Below are 24,893 nucleotides of genomic sequence, written 5' to 3'. Positions count from 1 at the left end.
GTGTGTTTAATGTTCACAGACAGGTACAGGTAGAACAACAGGTAACATCCAGGAGCTGCTGCTCCTCCTCACATGTACGACAATAATCTGATGTTATTGTATTGATTATTGATCGGGGCCGATCAAACAGTTCAGTCTCGTGAAACAGCAGAAACACTGTGTACAACAGACACACAAATCACAAGCTACATAAATTATAATAAATCTGCAGATTAAAATATTAACACTGATAAAAAAATAAAGTGTTGCGTTTCTGTCATCGCTCCGCAGTCCTTTTGTGGGAAACGATCAATAGTTGTGATCGGCAGATCTGCTGATGGTCACTGAAGATCCGTAGGGTGACTCACCTCCTGCCAGGACTTCACGTCCTCAGGACCGGGTGGTTCTCCTGCTCACTGCGCAGCTTCCGGGCTCTCAGGACGTCCCAAACACACTGATGCAGGTACAGGTACTGACCCTGGTGGGAGAGGAGGGACACACCGTTTGTGGCCAGCTGAGGACATTTTGGACTGAGATACTGAATTACATCTCCATCCTACAGACTGATGTACCAACAGGTTCAAACTACAACCATAAGACAACAACACAGAAGGACCTCCTGTACTCTGAACAAACTCCATCAAATCAGAAACAGCCAGAGCTAAGAAAGCTGCTGAAGTCCTGCAGATCGAGAGAGACTCCATCCATCCATCCATCCATTGGGTCTTGGGGGTAGCAGCTTGGAGGTCCACACATCTCTCTCTGCAGGCACCTCTTCCAGCTCTTCTGGAAGGACTCCCAGACCAGCTGAAAAGTCTGAATCTCTCCATGGTGTCCTGGGTCTTCCCCGGGTCTTTTCCCAGTTGGACCTGTCCAGAACACCTCTCTAGGGACGTGTCCAGGGTCCTTACCAGATGTCTTAACCGACTCAACTAGCTCCTCTGGATGTGGAGGAGCAGGATCTACTCCAAGTCTCTGGATAACTGAACTTCTCACTTCTCCTCTCTAAGGGAGAGTCTGCCACCCTGCCGAGAAAACCCATTTAGACCACCTGGAACTATAATCTCATTATTTCAGTCACTACCCAGAGTTTGTGGCCATACATGAGCATAGGAATGTAGACCGACCGATAAACAGAGAGATTCGCCTTGCAGCTCAGAGCCCTCCACCACAACGGACCGGCGCAGAGAGTACACTTCTTTGGTAGATGCACCGATCAATCTGTCAATCTCACATTTTGTTCTTCCTTCACTCATGAACAAAACCCTGAGATACATGAACCTCACCCTCAACCTGGAGAGGACAGTCCACCCTTTCCCTACTGAGGACCATGACCTCAGATATGGAGGCACCGGTCCTCATCCCAGCTGCTTCAGCCGAATGTGAGAACGTGAGATCACAACACAGTGACTCCAACAGGACCATGTCATCTGCAAACAGCAGAGAAGAAATCTTGAGGGCACTGAACTGGACCCCTTGCACCAGCTGGCGACACCAAGAAACTCTGTCTATAAAAGTTAAGAACTGCATTGTGACAACGTGAGTCCAATTCCCACCCTGAAGGGTTCAGACTTGCTGCCAGTAATGGGAAAATCTTGCACCGTTTGTACCAGGACTGAATGGCAGGTAGCAATGAACCCCAAAATCCTTCTTCACCTTAGCTAGGGGTGGCCATTGTCCACCCCCTCTCCTTGCCCCCTCCTTGGTGCGCCCCTGCATGATTTTAGAACATGAGCTTGAAAGAGAGCTAGAGATTGCTGTTTCCCCTACAGAAACAGAAACAAAAGCATCACAACAATACAAACCAAGAAGTGCACTAAACTTTATCGAAGTATATTCATGGTTGATGTTTTCTTAAATTAAAATTTTTGACCTGATGCCAACTACCACATGCATTTCTTTATGAAAACACTGAAGTGACCAAAAATAGGTCAAACATTAAACCAATGTTCATACTTGTTTACCTACACAGACTAGAGCCAACCTAATGTAGGTCAGTCATGTGACCCAATCTTCCAAGTGGTTTGTTTCAACCGAGCACTTTGTTTACATTCAGAGCAGACCTGTATTTCAGAATGATACGTCAGTATATCTGGGAAAACTACTCCAGTAAATGCTTTCAAAGTACACAGTTTGGCATACTTCAGGATAAACTTTTAAGTTTAATGCCATACTTTGCGATTAGTTTCTCTTCTATAAACTGGATTAAATGTTTAAAGAAATGTGAAAGAGTTCTGCAGTCTGACATCACTTTTTGTTCTTATGACTCATCTAGGCCTAAAAAGAATCAGCCAACTAAGACTTGAAGATGACACTGGTGCTGTACGATGACACACACTTCCATGATGCATCAGTCCTACCTCAGTCTGCACCATGTGCGATCGATGGAGCCGCAGGTCAAAAACGGCACCGTAGATATCCAACGTGTCTCTGGTGTCGAGCTGCTGAAGAACTCGATCCAGGATGATGAAGGTTCCGGTGCGGCCCACGCCAGCACTGAAACACACACCAGACTCTAGTCAGAAGACGTTTTACTGAACAAAACCAGAGCGGCCTGTTTGGGATCAGCTGCTGTAAGAAAGTCACTACAGATTGATTAGAGCATGCATCAGACTGGTTCTACAGTCAGACATGAAATGATTATCGAACACCTTCACAGGTCTTTCAAGCGTAGCTTCTCAGTGGGCTGAGTTCTAGTGTGGAAAAGTGACAAACTGTACCAGGGAGATTTAATAAATATATTCAAAGCACCCGTTTCATGATGAATACACGTACCGTTACACCCCTAGTGAAATGATAAGCTGGCTTTGAAGCTCAAATGTGATGTAATAAGGAGTCGGTACGACCACCAAGATTTAAAGGCCTAAACAACAATAAACAAATTCATTAGAAAGTCAATGGGAGCACACAACAACCACAAAGAGAATGGCTTAACTGAAATAATGTATCATATTTTGAAAATGGTATGAAGGAGACGTTTATCAGTCATTTAATGTGTAGTTATTCGTGCCACTTTTGGTTCTGCGATTCATACCTAGAAGCTCACATCTCTGCAGGGTGTGGCCGCCTCCGTTAGCGATTTACAACAAGTCAGATGCAGATTAAAGACGAATGGTCTTTGCAGCCATTTTGTAGAACCGTTTTTTAAAAGTGCCTTTTGTTTGCTCTACAACTCTGATTGGTCAGCAGATTAATAAAGCGTAGCTGCCCTTTAACCTCCGACTGTTTTGTACCTGCAGTGGACCACGGTGGGACCAGAACCAGGGGTCCTGTTGATATAGTCTCGGACGGTTCGGACGAACTGGATGAGGGACCGGGTGTTCTCTGGGACTCCGTGATCAGGCCAGACCGTGTAGTGAAACTGCCGAACGAGGCGGCTGAAGCTCAGGTGCTCCTCCTGAACACAGAGACATAAAATCTGATCCAGGACCAGCTGAATCTGTTTTCGACACTTTTATTGGACGAGTCTTTCAGCCAGTTCAATAATCAGGAAACGTACGCTGCAGATTCTGAACTCGCGGATCGTCCACTCTGGCAGAACCGACTCTGACAGCATCTGGACTATCAGGTCTCCGTAGTAGAGAGGATCATGGTCAAAGGGCCAGTAGTGGTCACACTTCACCTGTATGGAAGGGGACAGGAACATCAGGATTCCACTGACAAGGTTATGGTTCCAGAAACTCTTTGGTTTGACATGTCCTGTCTCACCCGGCCTTTCTCCACACACTGAGTGACCATCACCACGTTGTGGACGTTCTGCTCCCAAACCATCTTCCAGAAATCATCCTTTGTTCCCGGCAGAGGGCCCTGAGTGGCGATGTACTCTCGACGGAAGTTATTCCCCTGAAAACACAGAACAGAATCAACCGGACCAATAAAAACAGAACAGGTTCAGTTAAAACAACTGGATGAAGACCAGATCAATGGGATCTGCATTTACAGGTTTAAAACAGGCTGCAGGTCCAAAAGAACCCCACATGAACGACTAAAACACTTCAGATGAAAACTGAAGGAATATAACTGCCAGTCTGAAGAACTGCTAAACAATTAAGTCCAGCTGAATCTAGATTCATGTTCTGGCCCACTTGTTGATTGTCTGAAACTATCCAATATTGTGTTTTATTCTGCAGCAGAATAATCACAGTCCAAACCTGTCCAGAACCAGTAGAAAATCAGGTCCCCCTTAAGTTTATGGTCAGACCAGGACCACAAAGACAAAACACGATCCAAACTAAACCCACAACAACCCGGTCCATTTCAACCCCAATTACAACAGAACTAAGCATATGAACCAAATCCACGCAATCACAGTTCAAAGCCAAAACTAAACCGAATCTACACACCAGCACATTTTAATTTCACAGTCAGTCCAGAACCAGATCAACAGAAACCCAAGTCTGACCAAATCCCAGTCCAAAATGATCCAAAACAAAACCCAGGACAAATCCAAGTTGATTCTGACTCCACTGCCAGCCCAGAAAAAGTCAACATACAATACAAGTCCAACCAAATCACATTTAAACCAATAATGAACTTAGCTCAAACACTCCACAGTAAGTCCAGAACATCTGCCCCAAACTGAATCAAATCATAGTGCAGAACCAGTTTAAAACAAAGGAAAAACCCAAGCCAAACCAGTCCAGAACCAGGTCAACATACAGTCCAAATCAAATCACAGTCCAAAATCACTCCGAAGTAAAGTCCAATCAAAAGATTAAATATCTAAGATGGACAGATGGAAGAACAGATGGATGGATGGAAGGATGGAAGAACAGATGTTTGGATGGACGGATGGATGAACAAATGGATGGACAGATGGATGGATGGATGGATGTACGGACAGATGGATGGATGGATGGATGTACGGACAGATGGATGGAAGAACAGATGTTTGGATGAACAGATGTTTGGATGAACAGATGGATGGATGTACAGATGGATGGAAGGACGGATGGATGGATGGATGGATGGATGGATGGATGGATGGATGGATGGAAGAATGGATGGATGGAAGGATGGATGGATGAATGATGGATGATTGGATGGACAGATGTGATGGACGGATGGATGGAAGAACAGATGTTTGGATGGACAGATGGATGGATGTTCGGATGGATGTATGGATGGATGAATGGAAGGATAGAGGAACGGATGGACGGACGAACGAACAGATGGATGGGTTTGGTCTTACTGGGATGTAGCTAGCATTAATGTAGTCTGAACAGGGATCATCATCTATGTAGGACAGCTTCACCCTCGTTGAGTCGTCTGAAGACAGAAAGACCAGTGAGACAAACACACAGAGGACAGGTGAGTCAGGTGGGGACATCATTCAGACAGGTGAGTCACGTGGGGACGTCACTCACAAGGCAGGATGTTGTTGTATCGGTTCTTCCCACGGTTCTCTGGCAGCAGAGCCGAGTCCAGAGGCTGATTTCGACCAACATCCTTCAAATCCTGTCAGGAAGAGAAAAACAAACAAAACTCAACAACTGAAATATACAGCAGTTTCATCAAACAGACAACAAACGGTTAAAGTTGAACTATCTAGCTGACATTAACTGACCTCATACTCCTCTGACAGCAGGTAGTTGGAGTCGGCCAGCAGTTTGTTGTAGTGAAACTCAAAGTTTATGACCTTGATGGGACTGAAAACAAGAAGCAAAAGGTTTAACACCAAAAACAAAACTCAAAGGTCATAACCAGAACATTTAAATCTGGATGTCTCACCTGGAGATCTTTCTATTGCTGGTAAAAACAAAAAAGAAGAAACAACAGATGAGCTAAACTGGTTCAGAGAAAATGCTCCATCAGCTCGTCTATGCTCACAAACATGTATTAAAATAATAATTAATAATCAATAAAAGTGATTGTAGATCATTTCGTACCCTCTGATGCCCAGCTGGACTCCTGCAGCTGATCTCTCCCTCCTCACACTCCACCTGACTGCAGCAGATGCATCCTCCACCCTGATGGAGACCATGACAAAGGTGTAACACACCCCACACACAGGTGTAACACATCCCACACGCAGGTGTAACACATCCCACACGCAGGTGTAACACACCCCACACACAGGTGTAACACACTCCACACGCAGGTGTAACACACCCCACACACAGGTGTAACACACCCCACACACAGGTGTAACACACCCCACATAGGTGTAGCACATCCCACACACAGGTGTAACACACCCCACACACAGGTGTAACACATCCCACACGCAGGTGTAACACACCCCACATAGGTGTAGCACATCCCACACACAGGCGTAACACACCTGTCAGGTGTAACACACCTGTCATGCGTACTTCCCACAATGCTCAGGTGTGTCTGCAGGTACTCACTGTTTGTGAGCCCGATGTCTGCAGAGCAGCAGAGCCGTGACCGCCACCATCACGGTGATGAGGAAGAGTCCGGCACTGATGCCTTCGATGACGCCACTCAGCGGTTCTGAAAAAAGAAACTCGAGGTCATTATCTTCATCCTCCACCTGTTTTGTCTCACCTGTCTTCCTCACTCAGATTTCGTTTTCTACCAGAGCTCAGGAGGTATTGTCTTTTTATCACACAATTCAAATCTATTCCGTTTTTTTATATAGCACCAAGTCACAATTAAATTAACTTTGACTTCGCAATAACCTGAAGTGTCATGGAGCCAGACTCTTATTTTGAAGAGTATCTGCAATGTTTATTTTGACGTTCCAGGTCAATATGTCTTCCTTTTTTGGACTAAAAGCCTCTGATTCAACCCTGGATCTGGTAAATTATGTCCACTGTAAGAACTCAGATTAATCTGAGTCCCTCGCTAAATTGACCAGGTTCACTTGGGTCATTCACATAACAAGTATTTTTTTCAGTGTAATTTCTAACCCACTGGTTTTTATCTGTAGTTTGCCAGATGACATGAAGGATTCAGTTTAATTTAGACCTTGTATTAGTGGGCCTTGGTTCAGTGTGAGGACTCGAATCATTAAACCAGGATCAGGAACTGACCCACTCTACTCAACTGTTTAAAATTTGAGCAGTAGAGCCCAGAGGTTGAAGTCGTGACCACACTTTGTTTCATGAAACAATTTCTAGGGTCTTCAGATTTACAAAAAATAAAATAAAATTTAAAAATAATTGCTTATAATTTTTAGTCTTAATGCTACAAAAACAGATGAAAAAATAATAAATGCATGAAAGCATGTATAAAAGGTATAAACTACAGCAATATAGTCGAGGTTACAAGTCTCTGTAACTCTTATTTTGTAAATCAAAAGTAAAAGAAACCCCTGAGTTAAAGTGACATCATCACAAACTTGAACAGTTTGTGGTAAAATCTCCAAAATTCATTAAACCTGAACTGGGATTGCGTAAAAACCAAAGTCCAACTTTCTGTGACGTATTTAAAATTTAAAAGATGTTTCTGTTGTGAAGTCTGAGCAGCAAAGCTCCAAAACTGTTTTGTCAAACTCACATGGGGACATTTTTTATTGAATTGTGCTCATGACGTACAATGTTCTGGTAGAAAAAGTCGTAGCATTTCTGATTGAGACGCACGTTGAAAAGGTGTTTCAGTTATTATAAACTGGAACGCGAGTACCAAATATTTAAAACATTTAAACTGTTTAGTTCTCCAAGTATCTCATGGACTGGACCTCACCGGTCTCTGTGGTGACTGGTGGAGACAGGAAGGTGTCAGTGAATAACGGAGACCAGGATCTTGACTCGGGTGATTCTCTGTCGAACAGCTGAGTGAACGCTCTGATGCTGATCCTGAGAGACAAACAACAACAAAAACATTTCTTCTTCTTGTACCGTCTGTTAAGCCATCTGCAGGAATGTTTATCAAAAACCGTTGAACTCAGTAGATCCAGTTCTTAACAACCTACACAGGTAAGTTAGGTCTGAATTGGGCAGTGGACACCAGACAGGGACAAACTTAGAGACAGAAAGGTATTCTGTAGATGTTTGATTTCATCTTCATACCTGTGGGTCAACCAGAGGATGTGCTCAGTACCTGTAAGAAGTCTTGGGTTTAAGTGGTCCATCACAGAAGTTGTTCAGGTCCCTGCTAGACTCTGGATGATTCAGGTCTCTGTGGTCACAGGGACCACCTAACAGGTCCATCCCTGTCCCCAGGCTGATGTTATAGATGTAGGTGCTGCTGTCAGGACCTTCGGAGCAGCGGCTCACAATGTAGCTGGTCTGATAGGACTTGATGGAGCTGTTGGATCTGTAGTCCAGGTAGGAGGGCAGGGGGTGCTGCTGGTCCGGCTGCACGTCATCAAAACCTGCAGACAGGTCAGGAGGTTCCAGGTTTTCATGTTAGAGAAGCTTGTCCAGACTTTTTACGTGTCTTTAATGATTTATCAAGTTTCTGCAACGTGTCAACTCATTGGACCTCAGAGTATCACATGACAGGAAATAGATTACATAGACTTAGCGTGCTCCAGCTTGGCCTGTTATTATACATCATGTTGTTGTGATTGTAATGGGAAGTGGTCGATAGACCCAAACACTGACGTCCTGAGACTGGATCGGGACAAAGAGCACACTCGGGATGTCCGGTCCCTCGTGAGGTGAATTTTTTTTTAAGCATTTTGGCAACTGAAGACATCTAGCGAGAATAAACTCACGAGAACAAAACAAAATGAAAAATGAAAACTTTGTTTTAATTATAGCTTTTAATTATGGTTTTAACTCCTGCTCTGCAAACTTTTGCTTTTTGTTATATGGATTTGCAACAATTAGCTTCAAGATATCATTCTGCTCATTTTCTCTCCTAGCAATTGTTGTACCTATTTTATTTAGCTTTAGCTTTTATACTAGGGTTTTAATTTTATTTTGGCTTTTAACTACTGTTTGAATTGTAAGATGTAGCTACTGTTTCATATAGCTTTAAGCTGATGTTTTGCTAATATCAGTTTTTAGCTATCATTTCATTTTTAAGCTACGGTTTGGGCCTATTTCAGATTTTATTTTTTACATTTAGCTTGTAGCTACTGCTTCAGTCTTTTGCATAATTTAGCTTTCATATATTGTTTTGCTAGTTTTAGCTTAATTTTGGGTTTATTTTAGTCTTTAGCTACTACTTGAACTATAAGTTTTATCTACTGTCATATTCATATTGTAGCTTTTAGCAACTGTTTAGCTACAGTTTTGTACATTTTATTTTTCAGATACAGTTTGGCCTTTTTCCAACTTTAATCTTTTTTACATTTAGCTTTTAGCTACTGTTTTGCTAACTGGAGTTTTTTGATACAATTTTGCTACATTTAGTATTTAGCTACTATTTAGCTTATTTTATTTCTCACTACTGTTTTGCATAATGTAGCTTTTAGTTATTGTTTTGCTAGTTTGAGCTTTTACTTAAGTTTTGTATTTTAGTTTTTAGCTACTGTTTATTTTGTAGGTTATTTTGTTTTTCTCGTTTCTGATTTTTGCCACCGTTTTGCCAACTTTATTTTTTAGGTACAATTTTATCAATTTAAGCTTTAATTTTTTTACATTGAGCTTTTAGCTACATTTAGCTAACTGTAGCTTTTTGATACAGTTTTGCTACATTTTGAATTTACCTACTATTTTAGTATTTTTATTCTTCTGTGCTGTTTTGCATATTTTAGCTTTTAGTTGTGGCTTATTTCAGCTTCTGCTCTGCTTGTTTTAACTTTAATAACTAAGGAGGCCATCTTTGTGAAGAGAACTTGTCCATCGTTAAAGAGGGGTGGGGTTTCCGTGTTCAACTGTCCCCCTCTTACAATGCTGGTATTGCTAGTATCCCTCAGCCCTCTGTGAATAGTAAGTGGCCATCAGGGCACTAATGACCAATTGTTAGGCTGCTGGTCCTCCTTTTACATGTGAACAGCTAGTTCTGACTGTCACCAGCAAACTGTTTGATCCACTATGAGAAGGTGGTGTTTATAAGACTGAGTTTGTTGCAGCTCCTCAAACTGAAGAAGTCTTTTGGATAAAAGATGAAATGTTTCAATAAAGAAGAATCTGTCCAGAAGACATGACTTGACCTTGTTAGATTTATCTGGATTATTGAGCATGCATCAGGACGTTTCTTCCTCTGGCGTTTTATTTTTATCTTGTCTTTGCAATCCTGTAAAGAGAGGCAGGATTCTGCAGGACTTCTTTGGATTCACAAAGGTTTCCTATAAAGCTGAGGTGTCCCTGACGGGTTTGAGGCCATTTTGTTCAGCTCACCTTCAGACTCGGTCACAACCACAGTGAAGAAGCTGACGGCTCCGTTGACGTCGCTGAACCAGCTGCAGTTAAATTGGAATATGATGGAGGATTTGGTGACCACAGCAGACTTTTCACTAACCCGGGTGCTGACAGGGGGCCTAGGTGGACCTGTGAGGACAACAACAGAAATAGACCTCTTAGAACTGCCTCCACCTTCCACCACAGCACACCAGATGTTAACCCCCACCCTCTCGTACAGTCGATCATGGTGACCACCCTGTCCTCTGCCGCCTCGCTGGTCGTCCCGTCAGACATCACCTTCACGGAGATGGCGTAAAGTTTGTGGGGCTCCAGCTGGGTGATGATGTAGCTGGTGGAGTCTCGCCCGGTGCGGCGTGAATACACCAGAGTGTGGGACTCCTGGTGGAGGCACTCAATTGAGTAGGAATCAAAGTCAGCCTCTGGAGCCCCCCAGGAGCAGGAGATGGAAGTGGAGCTCTGAGGATGACAGTGGAGGCTGCGGACTCGCACCGGTTCTGCAGAGAGACCAGGCATTCGTCATAAAAACAGACTTTGTTTGAGTTTTTAAGGTGTGACTGCCTGAACCAGTTCCAAGACTCTGGTTTGGTCCAAGTCTGTCCAAGCAGGACAACTCATACCTTCAGAGAACATAGGTTCTTCTAACACTTCCAACACCCTGACACACCTAACTGGCAGCTTCTCTGTATTTCTGGACTGGTTCTACTGGCAAAAACACCTCAATCAGGCGGACTTTAGAATTCTGGAATTTCTATAGCAGGGGTGTCAAACCCACTTACAACAGAGGGCCAAAATTAAAACCTTTTTCAAACTAAGTGCTGGTTTCAGAATCTACATTAACTCAATTTAGAAACCCAACATCTTTTCTTGGTTGCAGGTTCCTCAACAAGAGTTTGATTGGTCTCATTTGACGTTCTCTGTTGCACTTTTGACATCATAATCAAAGATTACTGAAAATATTAAAGTGATAAAAGTATTTTACATTTAAAATAGCCAGATAAGATGTCAACGAGGGCCACATTTGGCCCCCGGGCCTTGCGTTTGACACATATGAGCTATAGAGACCAGTACTTCAATACAACAAACAGTTTTATTCTGGACGTCCAGAAAGGGTTCTTTTGAGACCAACATTCTAACACACTTGACTCACTCTGATTCTGGATTTATAGATCAGTTCTACTAAGACCAATACCCTTAAACATCTAACTCACTCTGACTGGACTTCAGGACAGTTCTTGGAGCAAACACTCAAACACACCTGACTTGATTCTGGACTTTTGGACCAGTTCTATGAGGCTTTGTCCTTTAAACTAGTTTAAATGTTCACACTGAAATTTCTGACTGAAGTCTCGTTGCAACATAGATTCTGAATTTTAGTTGTATACAAAAAAAAAATAATCTTGAATCTTCTTTGAATCTGAGTGAGGCTCTGCCACATACTGGTTCTGATGCTGTTCTGAATCGGTGTGCTGTAGGTAGGCATGGCCCCGGGCTGCATGGCTCCACTGACAGTGCGGAGGCTGAAGGTGTACAGTCGTCCGGGGAACATCCCTTTCAGGATGCGGCTGCCGAACGTTCGACTGCGGTATGGATTGAAGACTGAGAGCCGGTCCTGGGGAGTCCACTTCAGGTCAAAGTCGTCATAGTCCGAATCTACAGGACCGCTCCAGGTGATCTCCAGAGAGGTGTTGGTGACCCCACCAAACAGAAAAGAAGTAGGAGGTTTTGGAGCTGTGGTGGGAGAAAATGGCAGCCCTTGTTTTTTAGGTTTTGTTTTTACTGAAGAAGAATGTGAGTTTTAACCACATCAGTTAACAGTTATGTCAGAGACATGATGCATCTCACCAGTACGGCCCATGGTGCTGGCTTGGTTGTGTAGCTCTCCGCTCAGACTCAGCACCTCAGCTTGGTACTGTCGGCCAGGTACGAGGCCTGAGAAGACAAACTCTGTGGCTTCTGAGCCCAGTTGATGCTTGGCCTGCCTGGAACCATCAGGGTTGTAGAGAGACAGCAGGTATCCGCTCACATCACCGTCACCCCGATCCCAGTTCACCCACAGAACATCGGACTGGTTTCCACTCCGAGCCTTCAGAGATGCCACTGCTGCTGGGACTGAAGGGCAAAATGTTCACAGATGTAACCTGCAGTTCAAAAACCTGCCCCCTCCACTGCTGGGTTACAACATGTGGCTGCTCTCACCTGTCCTGGCCCACATGAAGGTCTGGTTGGTCTGGTCTCCACTGTGGATCAGGATCACCATCTTGTAAGGGGCTCCAGGCCTGAGACCCTGGAAGGAGCACAGCTGAACGCTGGGCTGGACCCGCCGGCTCTCCTGCAGCGACTCATCGCTTTTATGCAGAAAGACTTCATAAAACTGGAAGTCTCCCTCAGGTGGAGACCAGTAGAAGGACAGGCTGCTGGTGGTACTGGTTCTGATAGACAGGTTGGTGACAGAGGCGGGGCCTGATGGAGAAAATGGACAAGTTTTGACTGTTAGAGAAACACAAGAGGTTTGGTTTTGTAGAGGTTTGTAAAACTAATGGATTCAGACATTTAGTTTGAGTAGAAACAAAAAGTCTTACGTGTGCGTGCCTTGGTGCTGACACCCAGGCTTAGCACCCCCCCACTGGTGGTCTGGACCAGGATTCGGTACTTCTTCCCCGGTGTAAGGCCATCAAACCTATAGCTGGTGAGTCCGAAGGGCTGCGAGGCATTAGTGACCAGGCTTCCTCGGTCATCCAGAACCTGCAGGATATATCCATCTGCCATGCCCAGCGCTTCCTGCCAGCTCACCTGGAGGCTGCAGGTGCTGAGGACCGGATCCACCTGCAGACCCGTGACTGCTAATGGGACTAGAGAGCAGAAAGTTGGAGTTACAGCTCATCAAAGACTCTGTGAAGTGGTTAGGGCTACAAAGAGGTGAAAAATATTATGGTAAATTAACAAAACTTTCCATAAATTTTCCACTGGAAGGGGATCATGGAAATATTCAAAATAGGAAACCTTCCATATGGAATTATAGGAATTTAAATAAATTTCCTGGAAATTGGGAGTAATTTAAACAAAATGCATCATGTCCAAACAAAAACATAAGGGTAGAGCACCCTGTCTAGTTAAGGTGAAGGTCTGACCTGTGCGCCCTGCAGCGGTGTTGTTGTTCTGCAGCTCTCCACTCGTGGACCGGACCATTACAGTGTACATTTGACCCGGCTGCAGCCAGTCAAACGTCACCTCATTCTGGTGCTTCAGGGTATTTCGGGCAGCCAGCTCTTGGTTCCCTCTGTACAGGAACACGGAGAAGCCATCCACGTCACCTCGTCCAGGAGACCAGCTCACCTTTAGGCTGCTGCTGTCACCGCTGACATGGATGTTCTTCACTTTACTGGGAACTGATGAGGAGAAGAAACGTGTTTCAGAAGTGATTCTAACCGAAACCCAAACTGACAGACAAACACGACCATGAAACTACAAGAAAAAGAAAGTCTGTGAACATGAAAACGGTTTGAAATCATAGGTTTTTTTTTTCTCAGACAGCGTCTCTAAAGCACCATCTGACTGTGGCTGCAGGTCTGACCTGTGCGGCCCTCGATGTGCTGGGCCTTCTGATTCGGACCGCTGTAGGTGGACACCAGGATCTTGTAAAGCCGTCCAGGTGTGAGCGACGACAGGACGCACTCTCCCACCCCGCTGCCCAGAGTGATGGGAGGAAACACCTTCATGTCGCTGAACAGCAGTTGAACCTCGTAGTGATCCACGTCTCCCGGAGCAGATAACCATGTCACCCGCAGTTCCTCTGTCCCCTGTCCTGCCAGAACCAGGGACCGGACTGCTGCAGGGACTGAAGGGGGAAGAGGAGCTATGGTTAATTCAAGGTATCCCACATGTTGGATCGCAGTGAGTCTGACTGTGGTTACTCACAGGTTCTGCCATGGGTGGAAGTGCTGGCTTCATACAGTCCACTCCAGGTGTTTACCTGCACGGTGTAGAGCCTGCCTGGTACCAGACCCGTGAACACACACTCACTCCGAGTCTTCTGCACCGTCTTATTCTGCAGGAACGTGTTGTTGTGTTTGATGAACACCTGGTACAGGTCAAAGTCTCCAGCAGCGTGACGCCAGTAAATCTTCAGGTAGTCGTCCCGAGCACCGTGGATCGCTGTGGGGTTCTGCACCTTTGACGGTTCTGATGGGTTTAAATAAATAGAACTGTTAATGTGCTTCCACCTAAGACTTCTGTGATAGTCTCATGAAGTGAGTACAACAATAAAAGTCTTCCAAATAGACACTGTGATATGAATTACCAAAGGTTTGGTATCACCATGGTAACAGAGGCTGAAGTGATCACATGCTTTAGAGCAGGTCGTCTGTAGGAAACTTTACTCATTTAGTCACTCTTTGTTAATCCCTGACTGAAAAAACAATGAGACCACAGCAATATTTAGATGTCATCTGTTCAGTGTCTTACGTGTTAAATACCGTCAGACTGTCGGGGAAATAAAAAATTTGATCCAACGAAAAGAGACCTGACCAGCCGTTTTTGTTAAAACCAATATGGCTGCCTCATGCACAAAAGTTCCAGTCGCACATAATACTTTCCAACCAGTTTTAGTGAACATGTTGGGACAGTGTTTGAATGTGCAAACATTTTGACTCAAACGATAAAGAGAAGGCATGGGTTCATTGGCAAGGGCTGCATTCCAATTAGACAGAACAACCAGCATGCACAGCTTCAGAAGTGGAACACAGCTTTCCCTTCTCCTTCGAGGCTATGGAAAGAAAGCCCAGCTCTGTTGAACCTGCTTCGTAATATACCGCCAAATAAATCCCAAAAAGAGAGACATAAGCACAAACAAAAATATGATAAAGAAAACAGAAACCAACACAAAAAGACACACAGAGAGGCGGCGCTCACGTGTTCTTTCCTGGATGAAAGTGTGGTTCTGGTACCGCCCGCTGCAGGTGCTGATGGAGATGTTGTAGAGGCGTCCGGACACCAGAGAGTTGAAGACACAGCCGGGGTTGGACTTGGACACGACCACGGTGTGAAGCGTCCTGTCGCAGTCTCTCAGGGTCACCAGGTAACTGTCCACCTCACCTGCAGCCTGGTTCCAGGACACGGTGAGGAAGTCTGTTCGACCGTTGTTACTGACCCGAACATCGGTGACTGCCGCTGGCACTGGAGGGAGACGGGTGGAGTCAGACATGCAGGTAACAGCTAGAGCCACAGACAAACGCACCTTCCTTTGTCCACGTGTTTGTTTCAATTCAGTTTGAGTCTGTACAGCTGAAGGGGTTCATCAGACAACAGCTGAAGACTTTCATCAGACAACAGCTGAAGGGTTCCATCAGACATAAGCTGAAGCATTTCATCAGAAAACACACACACACAGCTGAAGGGTTTTTTCAGACAACACCTGAAGAGTTCCATCAGACAACAGCTGAAGTGTTTCTATATGCTGGTGTCACGTCATCTTCACACCAAATGATTATTTTGAGAGAAGGCATTTTCCTGGCAGCAGCAAAGACTGAAGCTCGTCCTAACAGGAAGTCTCAGACCCACAGACCTGCACGTCCTTTTGTGGAGCTGTCATTGTCAACACTTCCTGAAAATTCCTCCCAAATTCCAGCTTTTCAACAATATCCGGCTTTCAGCCGAACACAAACCCTAACAGGTCAAGATCTGCAGTTGGACCCTAACAGGTCAAGATCTGCAATCTGAAAATGTTTGGATTTTTATTTCAGGGTAGTCGGAGTGAAGTAATTCAGATTTGTTCAAATCTTTTCTTGTCTTTCTGATTTTGATTTGATGATTAATTTGTTCAATTTTATTTCAGATGTATTTTCCTCGTTAAGGATGTCCTGAACATGAGGACATTAAGACATGACAAGTTTCAAGTGTTAGTTTGTCTCAGTGTCAATCTATATAGGTTGTCCTTGTCATTTTTTTTTTAGTTTCTCTATTGGGGACAGGACTGCAGATGGGCAGGTCCAAAACCCATACCTGCTTCCTGAGTTGGCATCAGAACACCACATACAGAACACCATGGACTTTGTGGATAAGGTGAGGGATGTCATCATGGAGACTGATGAAACAATGGTCTTTTTTGATGTCGCATCACTCTTTACTTCCAGTTGATGAGGCATTAGAGATGGTCAGTTTAAAATCAGACACCACTCTGAGCAGCAGGACCACAGAGAAACTGTGTCAACTCTTGAAACTGTGCCTGCAGTCAACCTACTTCACACATGGGGAGCAATATTATAGGCAGAAACATGGGTGTGCTATGGGGTCTCCAGTTTCTCCTATTGTTGCCGACCTGTACATGGAGGAGGTAGAAAAGAGAGCCTTGACGTCCTTTTCAGGGACACCACCAAGTCATTGGTTCAGGTATGTTGACAACACCTGGGTTAAAATTAAATCTCAGGAAGTCCAATATTTCACTGACCACATCAACTCTGTGGATAAATACATCAAGTTCACACGAGAAGATGTAAAATGTCAGGTTGGCTTTCTTGGACTGTGAGGTCTCAGTCTCTGATAGAGGACATTTGCAACCTTAGGAGTACCGCAAACCCACCCACACAGACCAGTATTTGCAGTTTGACTCCCATCACCCTTTGGAGCACAAGTTAGGAGTCATCAGGACTCTGTACCACAGAGCAGACAGCGTCCCCACTAACTCAGGAGCCAGGCAGAAGGAGAAATCCCACACAAGACAGGCTCTAGAGCAATGTGGATATCCTAACTGGGCCTTCCTGAAAGCAGAGAAGAAACCCAAACAGGACTCCAGTCAGCCATCAGGTGAAAAGTAGGAACCCAGACCCAGACCAGTGGTCATTCCGTATGTTGAGGGAGTATCAGAGAAACTGAGACGTTTATTTTCTAAACATGACGTCCCAGTGGCTTTTAAACCCCAAAATACATTACGGCAAAGACTGGTTCATCCCAAAGATCCAGTCCCCCGGCACAAACAGAGTAATGTTGTGTATGCTGTTCAGTGTCAGGAGGGCTGTGATCAGTCTTACATCGGGGAAACTAAACAGCCACTGGCCAAAAGGATGGCCCAGCACAGAAGATCAACATCATCAGGCCAGGACTCTGCAGTCTACACTCATCTCCAGGCCAGCGGTCACCCTTTCAGGGATGAAGATGTTCATATCCTTGATAGAGAGGAATGTTGGTTTGAGAGAGGAGTAAAGGAGGCCATCTTTGTGAAAAGAAATCGTCCATCATTAAACAGGGGTGGAGGCCTCCGGGTTCAACTGTCCCCCTCTTATAATGCTGTTATTGCTAGTATCACTCAGCCCCCTGTGAATAGCAAACAGCCATCAGGGCACTAACGATCAGTCATGAGGCCAATGGTCCTCCTTTTGCATGTGAACAGCTAGTTTTGGTTGTCAGCAGCAATCTGGTTGATCCACTCTGAGAAGGTGCTATTTATAAGACTGAGTTTGTTGCAGCTCCTCAGACTGAAGAAGTCTTTCGGATAAAAGACAAAACGTTTCAACAAGAAAAATCCATCCAGAGGACCTGACTTTTTTAGAGCTAGCTAAAAGTGTTAAAAACTAGTTTGTGAAAAAATAGTAGCTAAAATATCAAAGTAGCTGTAACTAAAAATGGTAGATTAGTAGCTAAAAGTAGCAAAATGATAACTAAAAATAGCAAAAGTCTAGATTAAAGTGACAAAATACAAGCTAAAAGTTGTAAAATAACAGCTAAAAGCTAAATGTAGCAAAAATATAAAAATGCTGACTCAGCAATAACACTGTGATAATCGGAGGGTTTTTTTCTTCTATCTGCTGATCTCTGTAGATGTTTCCTGATTTTTTTATTTATTTATTTTTTGTTAGACTTAAGTCTCAAAAAGTATGTGAGGTAAACAGTTTGCAGGTGAATGGTTCAGGTCAGTTGACCTCACCTGTGCGTCCTTCGGCCACCGCCTGTCTGGAGGTGAGTCCAGCTCTGATGGTGGTGACCACCACCTTGTACAGAGCTCCTGGCCTCAGGGCCTGGAAGCTGAGGCTGCTGATGTTCGCCTGCACGCTCTCGTTCTTGATGACGCTGCTGTCATGGACCAGCAGGACCTGGTACGAGTCCAGATCTCCAGGAGATGGTTCCCACTCTGTCTGCAGGCTATCGATGCTGCCGAAATTGGAAACCTGCAGGCGGCCGACTGGAGCTGGTGCTGAAGAGGATGGACAGATGGAGACAAAGATGTTACAGATCATTGATGAACTGTTCCATCTTAATCAATCAATCAATCATTCAGTCATGAACCAGTGAATATTATTTCATGGTCAATCAGACATACTGGTCCATGCTTTCAGAGAGGCGGAGCTGCTCAGATTCCCACTGTTGGTCGTCACGGTAACAGTGTAGAAGCGCCCTGAGGTGAGGCCTTTGAAGGTACAGTCTCTGGCCTCCCAGTTCAGGATCCTCTGAGTCTCAGGTGTGTCTGGGGTTTTGTCTGTGAGGACTACCGTGAAGTTGTCCCACTGTCCAAAAGGTTTACTCCACTGGACGCTGAGAGAAGTCTCGTCCACCTGACGGAGGAGCAGCTGATTCACCGAACGAGGCGCTGCAAAGGTGGAAAACATTTTGTTTTAAGAGTCTGACAGGAAGCTGTCGTTGTCCTGCAGCCAGGATTTAAAAGTCCTGACATGTTTCTGACAACAGCAACAAATAAACATAAACTGTTTTTTTTTTTTGTTTTTTTTGTTTTCCCCCTCCAGTCTGAGACTCCTGGAAATAATGTCAAGATTTATTCCTGTTAAAATAAGTTTTTCTCTTCCCGCTGTCACCAAGAGACAATCAAACCAAACAGAACTGAATAGTTTTGGTTGTATAATTTGCACTAATCAGTTGTTTTAAAATCAACAAAAACTGTAAATGAATGCAAACCGACCGAGCCAGCTGCTGCAGTGAGCCGTGCTCCTCAGAACGCCACTGTGCACGGTCAGATATGCGGCGTAACGGCATCCCGGGACCAGGCCAAGGCTACTGAAGGACAGGACGAGCTGCCTGCTCAGTTTATCGAGTGTTCGGTTCAGCAGAATGATCGAACCATTGGTCAGCAGGACGCTGTAATTGTCCCAGACACCTCTGGGGGGCGACCAGGTGAGTCGTAGCGTGCCACCACCCATGGACATGGAGAGGGCCAACACCTGGTCAGGACCTGAAACACCAGGAAGTGGTCCATAACAAAAGTAAGGCTCAGATTGTTACAAATAATGGTTTTAATTCTTGTTTGCAGCTCAACATGAAGAACACGAACCATAAAAACATCAACAGGTATTCAGTATTTTTGAGTCTTAAATGTTATGGTACAACTTTGTCTTTATTTGGACGCAGCTATATTTTGGACAAACCTTTATTGTCAGACTGAACTGGGTTCTACAGTAGTTCAGAAATGGCATAACAGCATTTATGTCTAGAACAAGATTTTTGTGTTTTTCTCATATTTAGTTCGTTCATTACCGTTTCCTAATTTAAAAAAAAAGTTGGCTGCAGCCTGCAGATTAACCACTAGGTGGCCCTCTTCCAACTCACTGCTCCTTGAATTGAAGTAACGTTAAGGGTTCGGATTACAGAACAGGGGTCATTGAACAGGACTGAAAGTTAGAGTTATCAAACTGGTCCAGATGACTTGATTTAACCTTTTTTGTTGAACAGAACCATGGATTAGAGTTAGTGAACAGGATAGAGGATATGGTTTTCTGAGCAGGACCATGTGTTACTGAACAGAATCAATTAATGGTTAAAGCTTCTCAACAGAACCAAGGATCAGGGATGGACAGCACCTACATGAAGAGACTACTTTTAATTTGAAAGTGGGTGAAAAGACAAATCCCCAGTTAAAGCCCAGAAATAAATTTCAAAATAAAGTTTATTTTATTTATCATTGTTGAGACAGGGCTCCAACCAAGTTGTTCTGATTGGTTCTGCTCATGTGAGCAACTCGTTTTTGACAGAAATGCTTTTGATCATCTTCATTTTATGTTTATGTCGCACCTGGGTCACATGACTGATTGACTGAACTCACCTGTCCTCCCTGTGGTTCTGCTCTCTGAACTTTGACCTCCAGCTGATGAGTTGACGGACAGCTGATAGAGACATCCAGGGGTCAGCCCTTCAAACACCACCTCGGTGACATTGGGAGGCAGGATGCGTTGTTGTGGGGTTGATCCAGGTGCCCACAGGGTCACCAGATAAGCCTCCACAAGTCCTTCAGGTGGGGTCCAGGAGGCCCAAAGTCTCTCTGAACTTCCATCATTTTTGAGGATCAGATCTGAGACGGCAGCTGGGGCTGAGGAGGAGGAGAGGGCGTCTTGTACAAACTTCTGTCAGTTAATAGGAAACTGTTGTTGCAGCATCTGTAGGTGAACCTACCTGTGAAGGCTTGTGTGGAGGTGGAGCTCTGCAGTCCAACAGCCTCTGTTACCATGGTGATGACATACAAAGTCCCTGGCATCAGGTCGTCCATCTCAATGAAGGTGGTGGTGTTTGTCACAGTGATGTTCCTCAGCAGAACTCCATTCTGGTTTATCAGCAAAACCCTGAGACTCTCCGTCCTTCCAGGGCCGACCCGCCAGAACATGCTGAGGCTGTCTGAGGACGAGGACACTACCTGCAGGCTGTCCACGGCAGAGGGAGCTGCAGGAGGGACAGAAAGGACACCACTGAGGAACCTGATGAGAACATCTTACAGCAGGGTGGAGCTGGATCAGGAACTTCACACCTGAAGAAGTTCTGGATCTCACCTGTCGCCACGACAGCATGCACTGGTGCCGCACTCTTATTACCAGAAGAAGCCACCACGCTGATGTTGTACAGAGTTCCTGGGACCAGCAAGCTGAAACCAGACTGGGGGGCAGCAGAACCCATGATTCTGGTACTGTGGACAGAACCGGAGCAGGTGTCCTCGAGAATGACATGATACCAGTCCACATGTCCAGCAGAACGAGACCAGAATATCCGCAGACCAGATTTACCTGGAACTGCAGCTGGGCTCTCCTGGTCTAACTGGACCTTGAGGTGAGCTGGACCAACTGGGTCTGAGGCAAAAGAAGATGATGGTCAGATAGGACAAAAGGTTCTGATTAATTAGGTATGGACAAGTTAGGACACATTAGTAAGGAAGTGTTTGGACAGACTGGGACATGTTTAGAGGAGTTTGGACAGATTGAAACTGTTTGGGACATGTTTGGACAGACTCTGTATTGGTTGGGACAGGCTGCAGATGATTTTGGACAAGTTAAAACCGATATGGACACGTTACGGAAGATGGAACAGGTGTTGTTTTTTTGCGTTTAGATGGTTCGGGACGTTTGAAGGTTTATGTGGATGTTGACGGGTTTAGACTGAGACAGATTTAGACACTTGAGGACACTTCGGTTCTGCAGTGGTGGTGGTGGACGGGGAGGGCGATCCGATTGTTTGAGCTTCTGACAATAAAATGTTTCACGACAGCAGCGAGAGTCAAACAGGAAACAGAAAAAGAGAGCGGGTGGGACAGGATGTGGACAACGACCCCTCAACATGAAAACACTACAGACTCGAACTCTGTCCTCGAACAGACTTGTCTGCCTCCTGTCTGCAGGTCGTTAACACACCAAAGACAAAATGTCCATCAGCTGAAAGACAAACTGTAAACAGACAAACGCCGAAAGACCGGACAGAAATCCAAGGAATAGTGGGGCAGTGAGACTTGGATGGAGAAACAGAGACAATAAGTGAGAAATCGTGAGACTTTAATGAAACAAAAGCAGAAAAAAATGAGACAAACAGGCAAACTTTTAAGTCTCCTGTCCCCAGGTCTACTACCCTGAAGACAAAATGTCCAACTAAAAATCAAATCAGACAAACTGAGTCCCAAAGAACAGACAGAAATTCAAAAGAAATGGTGGGACAGTGAGACAGGGACAGTGAGACAGGGACAGTAAGACAGCAACAGCGAGACAAGGCTAGAGAGACAGAGACAGAAGGAGACAATGACACAGAAAGAACAAAGAAAAACTAAAAAAATCTAAAAATTCAACAAAATCAGGTCCTCCGGACGGTTTCTTCTTGTTGAAATGTTTTGTCTTTCATCCAAAAGACTTCATCAGTCGAGGAGCTACAACAAACTCAGTCTTATAAATAACACCTTCACATAGTGGGTGCAACCGTCCAGAGGACCTGACTTAACTTAGTTGGATTTTTCTACCTGGATTATTGAGCATGAACTTTGATAATCTAGAAAAATGTTTTTTGTAATGTAATTTTTCTGTTTGTGTTTGAAGATGTTAGATAAGAAAAATTGATCTAAACATAAATAAAATAAAAATTTCATTTAAAATAAATATTTTTACCACATCGTCACAACAATCATTTCATCTGAACCTGAACTGTCCTGATTAAACTGATCTTAATGACCGTTAATGTGGAACAATCTGAAGTAGAAGCTCCTCCCACTTTCTGCAGGGATCACTGCAGAAGGTGGGAGGAGCTTCACTAACCCTTCAGGTCAGTTCTTACCTGTGCGCACCCAGGCACCGCTCCTCCTTCCATCCATCTTGGAGATCACCACCAGCCGGTACAAGGTTCCTGGGTCCAGCTGTGTCACGTGGCAGATGAAGACAGATCCAGTGTCTCCGTTTGGCTCGCAGTGGCCTGTTTTTAGCCCAAAACCTGCACCTGCGGTTATGGTGAGGTCGGGTAACGGACAGGTGGAGGTGAGCTGAACCACAGCTGAGTCTGAACTGGACCTGACCTCAGTCAGCTCCACCGAGCACCTGGGCCCCAAAGAAGTCTGGACCTGCAAGAGCAAATGGGTCAAATCAGACAAGTTTCAAAGAAGGTCTAGAGTCCAACAAGGATCATTTGACCTGGTTCTGTCAAGTTCTTCAAATGTTTTAAAACACTTTGATGCTGTTTTTAAAACTTCTTACTGTAAAAGTCCAAATAAAGAACAGACAGCAGGACACTCACTGTGCTGATCGAGACTGTAGGTAAAGGAGTCCTGGTTAATGTTCTGGTACCAGCAAGAGTTGATGTGGTCCTGATGCTAGTCCACAAGGTTGTTTTTGGCGTGGCTGTTGCAGGTGTACTGACAGGTTTCGCTTCAGTCGTGGATTCAGATTTGACAACTACAGTGGTTGTTTTGGGTGTGGCAGGTCCAGGTGTGGTTTCAGGCAAAGACTGCAGTGTAGTGGGGACAGGTGTGGTATTAGGTACAGCAGGTACAGGTGTAGTTTCAGGTGAAGCTTGAAGTGTTGTAGGCCCAAGCGTGGCTTCAGTTGTGGTTTCAGGTTCTGTAGGTAAAGTTTTAGATGTTGATTCATGGGTGGCAGGTTCAAGTGTGGCTTCATGTGAGATTTCAGGTGTGGCAAGTACAGATGTGTTTTCAGGTGATGTTTTAGGTGTGGTAGATCCAGGTGTGGGAAGTACAGATGTGTTTTCAGGTGAAGTTTTAGGTGTGGTAGATCCAGGTGTGGGAAGTACAGATGTGTTTTCAGGTGAAGTTTTAGGCGTGGTAGATCCAGGTGTGGGAAGTACAGATGTGTTTTCAGGTGAAGTTTTAGGCGTGGTAGATCCAGGTGTGGGAAGTACAGATGTGTTTTCAGGTGACGTTTTAGGTGTGGTAGATCCAGGTGCAGCAGGTTCATGTGTGTTTTTAGGTGAAGTTTTTGGTGTAATAGCTCTAAGTGTGGTTTTAGGTGAAGTTTTTGGTGTAGTAGATCTAGGTGTGGTTTTAGATGAAGTGCCAGGTGCGGCAGGTATACGTGTAGTTTCAGGTTTGGTGTCGGGTGAAGATTCACGAGTTTGGGCAGATGTGGTTTCAGGTGTGATAGATACAAGTGTTACAGGTACAGCTGTGGTTTTAGATGATGGCTGTGGTGTGTCGGCTCCTTTAATCATTACCACAGAGGTGTTGTAATGATGGATGGAGCTCACAGCTGAAGGTGAATTTTGGGTAGCAGTAGAGTGAGGGTTGGATGGTGGATTTGTCACAGCAGATGTCAGGTATGACACCTCAGGTGTGCCATCTTCAGTGGGTGGAGCTAAAGTATAACTCTCCCCGCTAACAACTTGACGTAACGTTGATGCAGTTGTCTCAGAAACAGATAATCCATCAGTAGCTGAAGATTTCACCAAAGGCCAGAACTCAGATGGAACTCTAAAGTTCTTTGTTTCACCTGTGCTTACCTGCATGTACCCCCTTGAGGAAACCAGCCTCATGGTATTGGTTCCAGTGGACTCTGGCTGGTTTCCAGTCAGGTAAGACAATGTGTTGAATACTTTTGACTGCACTGATACTTCTTCATCCATGACCTGTGGGTCTCTTCCTGTTGTTCTGTCTGACTTATCTGATTGTTTGGTGGTGAACTCAACTGAACCAGATGAGACACCTGATTGGTCAGTGGTGAACCCAACTGGACCAGATGAGACACCTGATTGGTCAGTGGTGAACCCAACTGGAGATGAGACACCTGATTGGTCGATGGTGAAGCTAGTTGGACTTGATGAGACACCTGATTGGTCATTGGTGAATCCAACTGGACCAGATGAGACATCTGATTGGTTGATGGTGAACCCAACTAGACCAGATAAGACACCTGATTGGTCAGTGGTGAAGCCAGTTGCAGCAGATGAGACATCTGATTGGTTGGTGGTGACCACAACTGGACCAAATGAGACACCTGATTGGTCAGT

At 44.8% G+C, this 24,893-nt stretch overlaps 1 protein-coding gene across 1 annotated transcript in view; it reads right to left on the bottom strand.

Moving 5' to 3' along the window:
• Positions 1–42: 42 nt before the first annotated feature.
• Positions 43–24,893, bottom strand: part of LOC119415956 (receptor-type tyrosine-protein phosphatase beta) — a 26,474-nt gene continuing 1,623 nt past the window's right edge. Inside the window, exons 3-33 of the mRNA XM_037683126.1 lie at positions 24,387–24,862; positions 22,716–22,995; positions 20,960–21,253; positions 20,589–20,852; positions 20,242–20,505; positions 19,105–19,374; positions 18,511–18,777; positions 18,118–18,384; positions 15,111–15,374; positions 14,118–14,381; positions 13,774–14,037; positions 13,331–13,588; positions 12,782–13,051; positions 12,399–12,662; positions 12,045–12,311; positions 11,640–11,930; positions 10,418–10,696; positions 10,179–10,328; positions 7,987–8,260; positions 7,630–7,742; positions 6,330–6,435; positions 5,868–5,948; positions 5,710–5,727; positions 5,546–5,627; positions 5,346–5,436; positions 5,171–5,247; positions 3,688–3,822; positions 3,479–3,601; positions 3,213–3,376; positions 2,340–2,475; positions 43–457 (exon numbers count right to left, since the gene is read on the bottom strand). Coding sequence (XP_037539054.1) covers positions 362–457; positions 2,340–2,475; positions 3,213–3,376; positions 3,479–3,601; positions 3,688–3,822; positions 5,171–5,247; positions 5,346–5,436; positions 5,546–5,627; positions 5,710–5,727; positions 5,868–5,948; positions 6,330–6,435; positions 7,630–7,742; positions 7,987–8,260; positions 10,179–10,328; positions 10,418–10,696; positions 11,640–11,930; positions 12,045–12,311; positions 12,399–12,662; positions 12,782–13,051; positions 13,331–13,588; positions 13,774–14,037; positions 14,118–14,381; positions 15,111–15,374; positions 18,118–18,384; positions 18,511–18,777; positions 19,105–19,374; positions 20,242–20,505; positions 20,589–20,852; positions 20,960–21,253; positions 22,716–22,995; positions 24,387–24,862 — 6,449 coding nt within the window. The 3' untranslated portion in view covers positions 43–361. The remainder of the gene's footprint in view (positions 458–2,339; positions 2,476–3,212; positions 3,377–3,478; positions 3,602–3,687; positions 3,823–5,170; positions 5,248–5,345; positions 5,437–5,545; positions 5,628–5,709; positions 5,728–5,867; positions 5,949–6,329; positions 6,436–7,629; positions 7,743–7,986; positions 8,261–10,178; positions 10,329–10,417; positions 10,697–11,639; positions 11,931–12,044; positions 12,312–12,398; positions 12,663–12,781; positions 13,052–13,330; positions 13,589–13,773; positions 14,038–14,117; positions 14,382–15,110; positions 15,375–18,117; positions 18,385–18,510; positions 18,778–19,104; positions 19,375–20,241; positions 20,506–20,588; positions 20,853–20,959; positions 21,254–22,715; positions 22,996–24,386; positions 24,863–24,893) is intronic.

This window comes from Nematolebias whitei, chromosome 10, assembly GCF_014905685.2.
Source record: "Nematolebias whitei isolate Nwh7 chromosome 10, NemWhi1, whole genome shotgun sequence".
NCBI lineage: Eukaryota > Metazoa > Chordata > Actinopteri > Cyprinodontiformes > Rivulidae > Nematolebias > Nematolebias whitei.
Note: the sequence above shows the minus strand (reverse complement) of the source record. Positions and strands in the feature narration are given on the sequence as shown.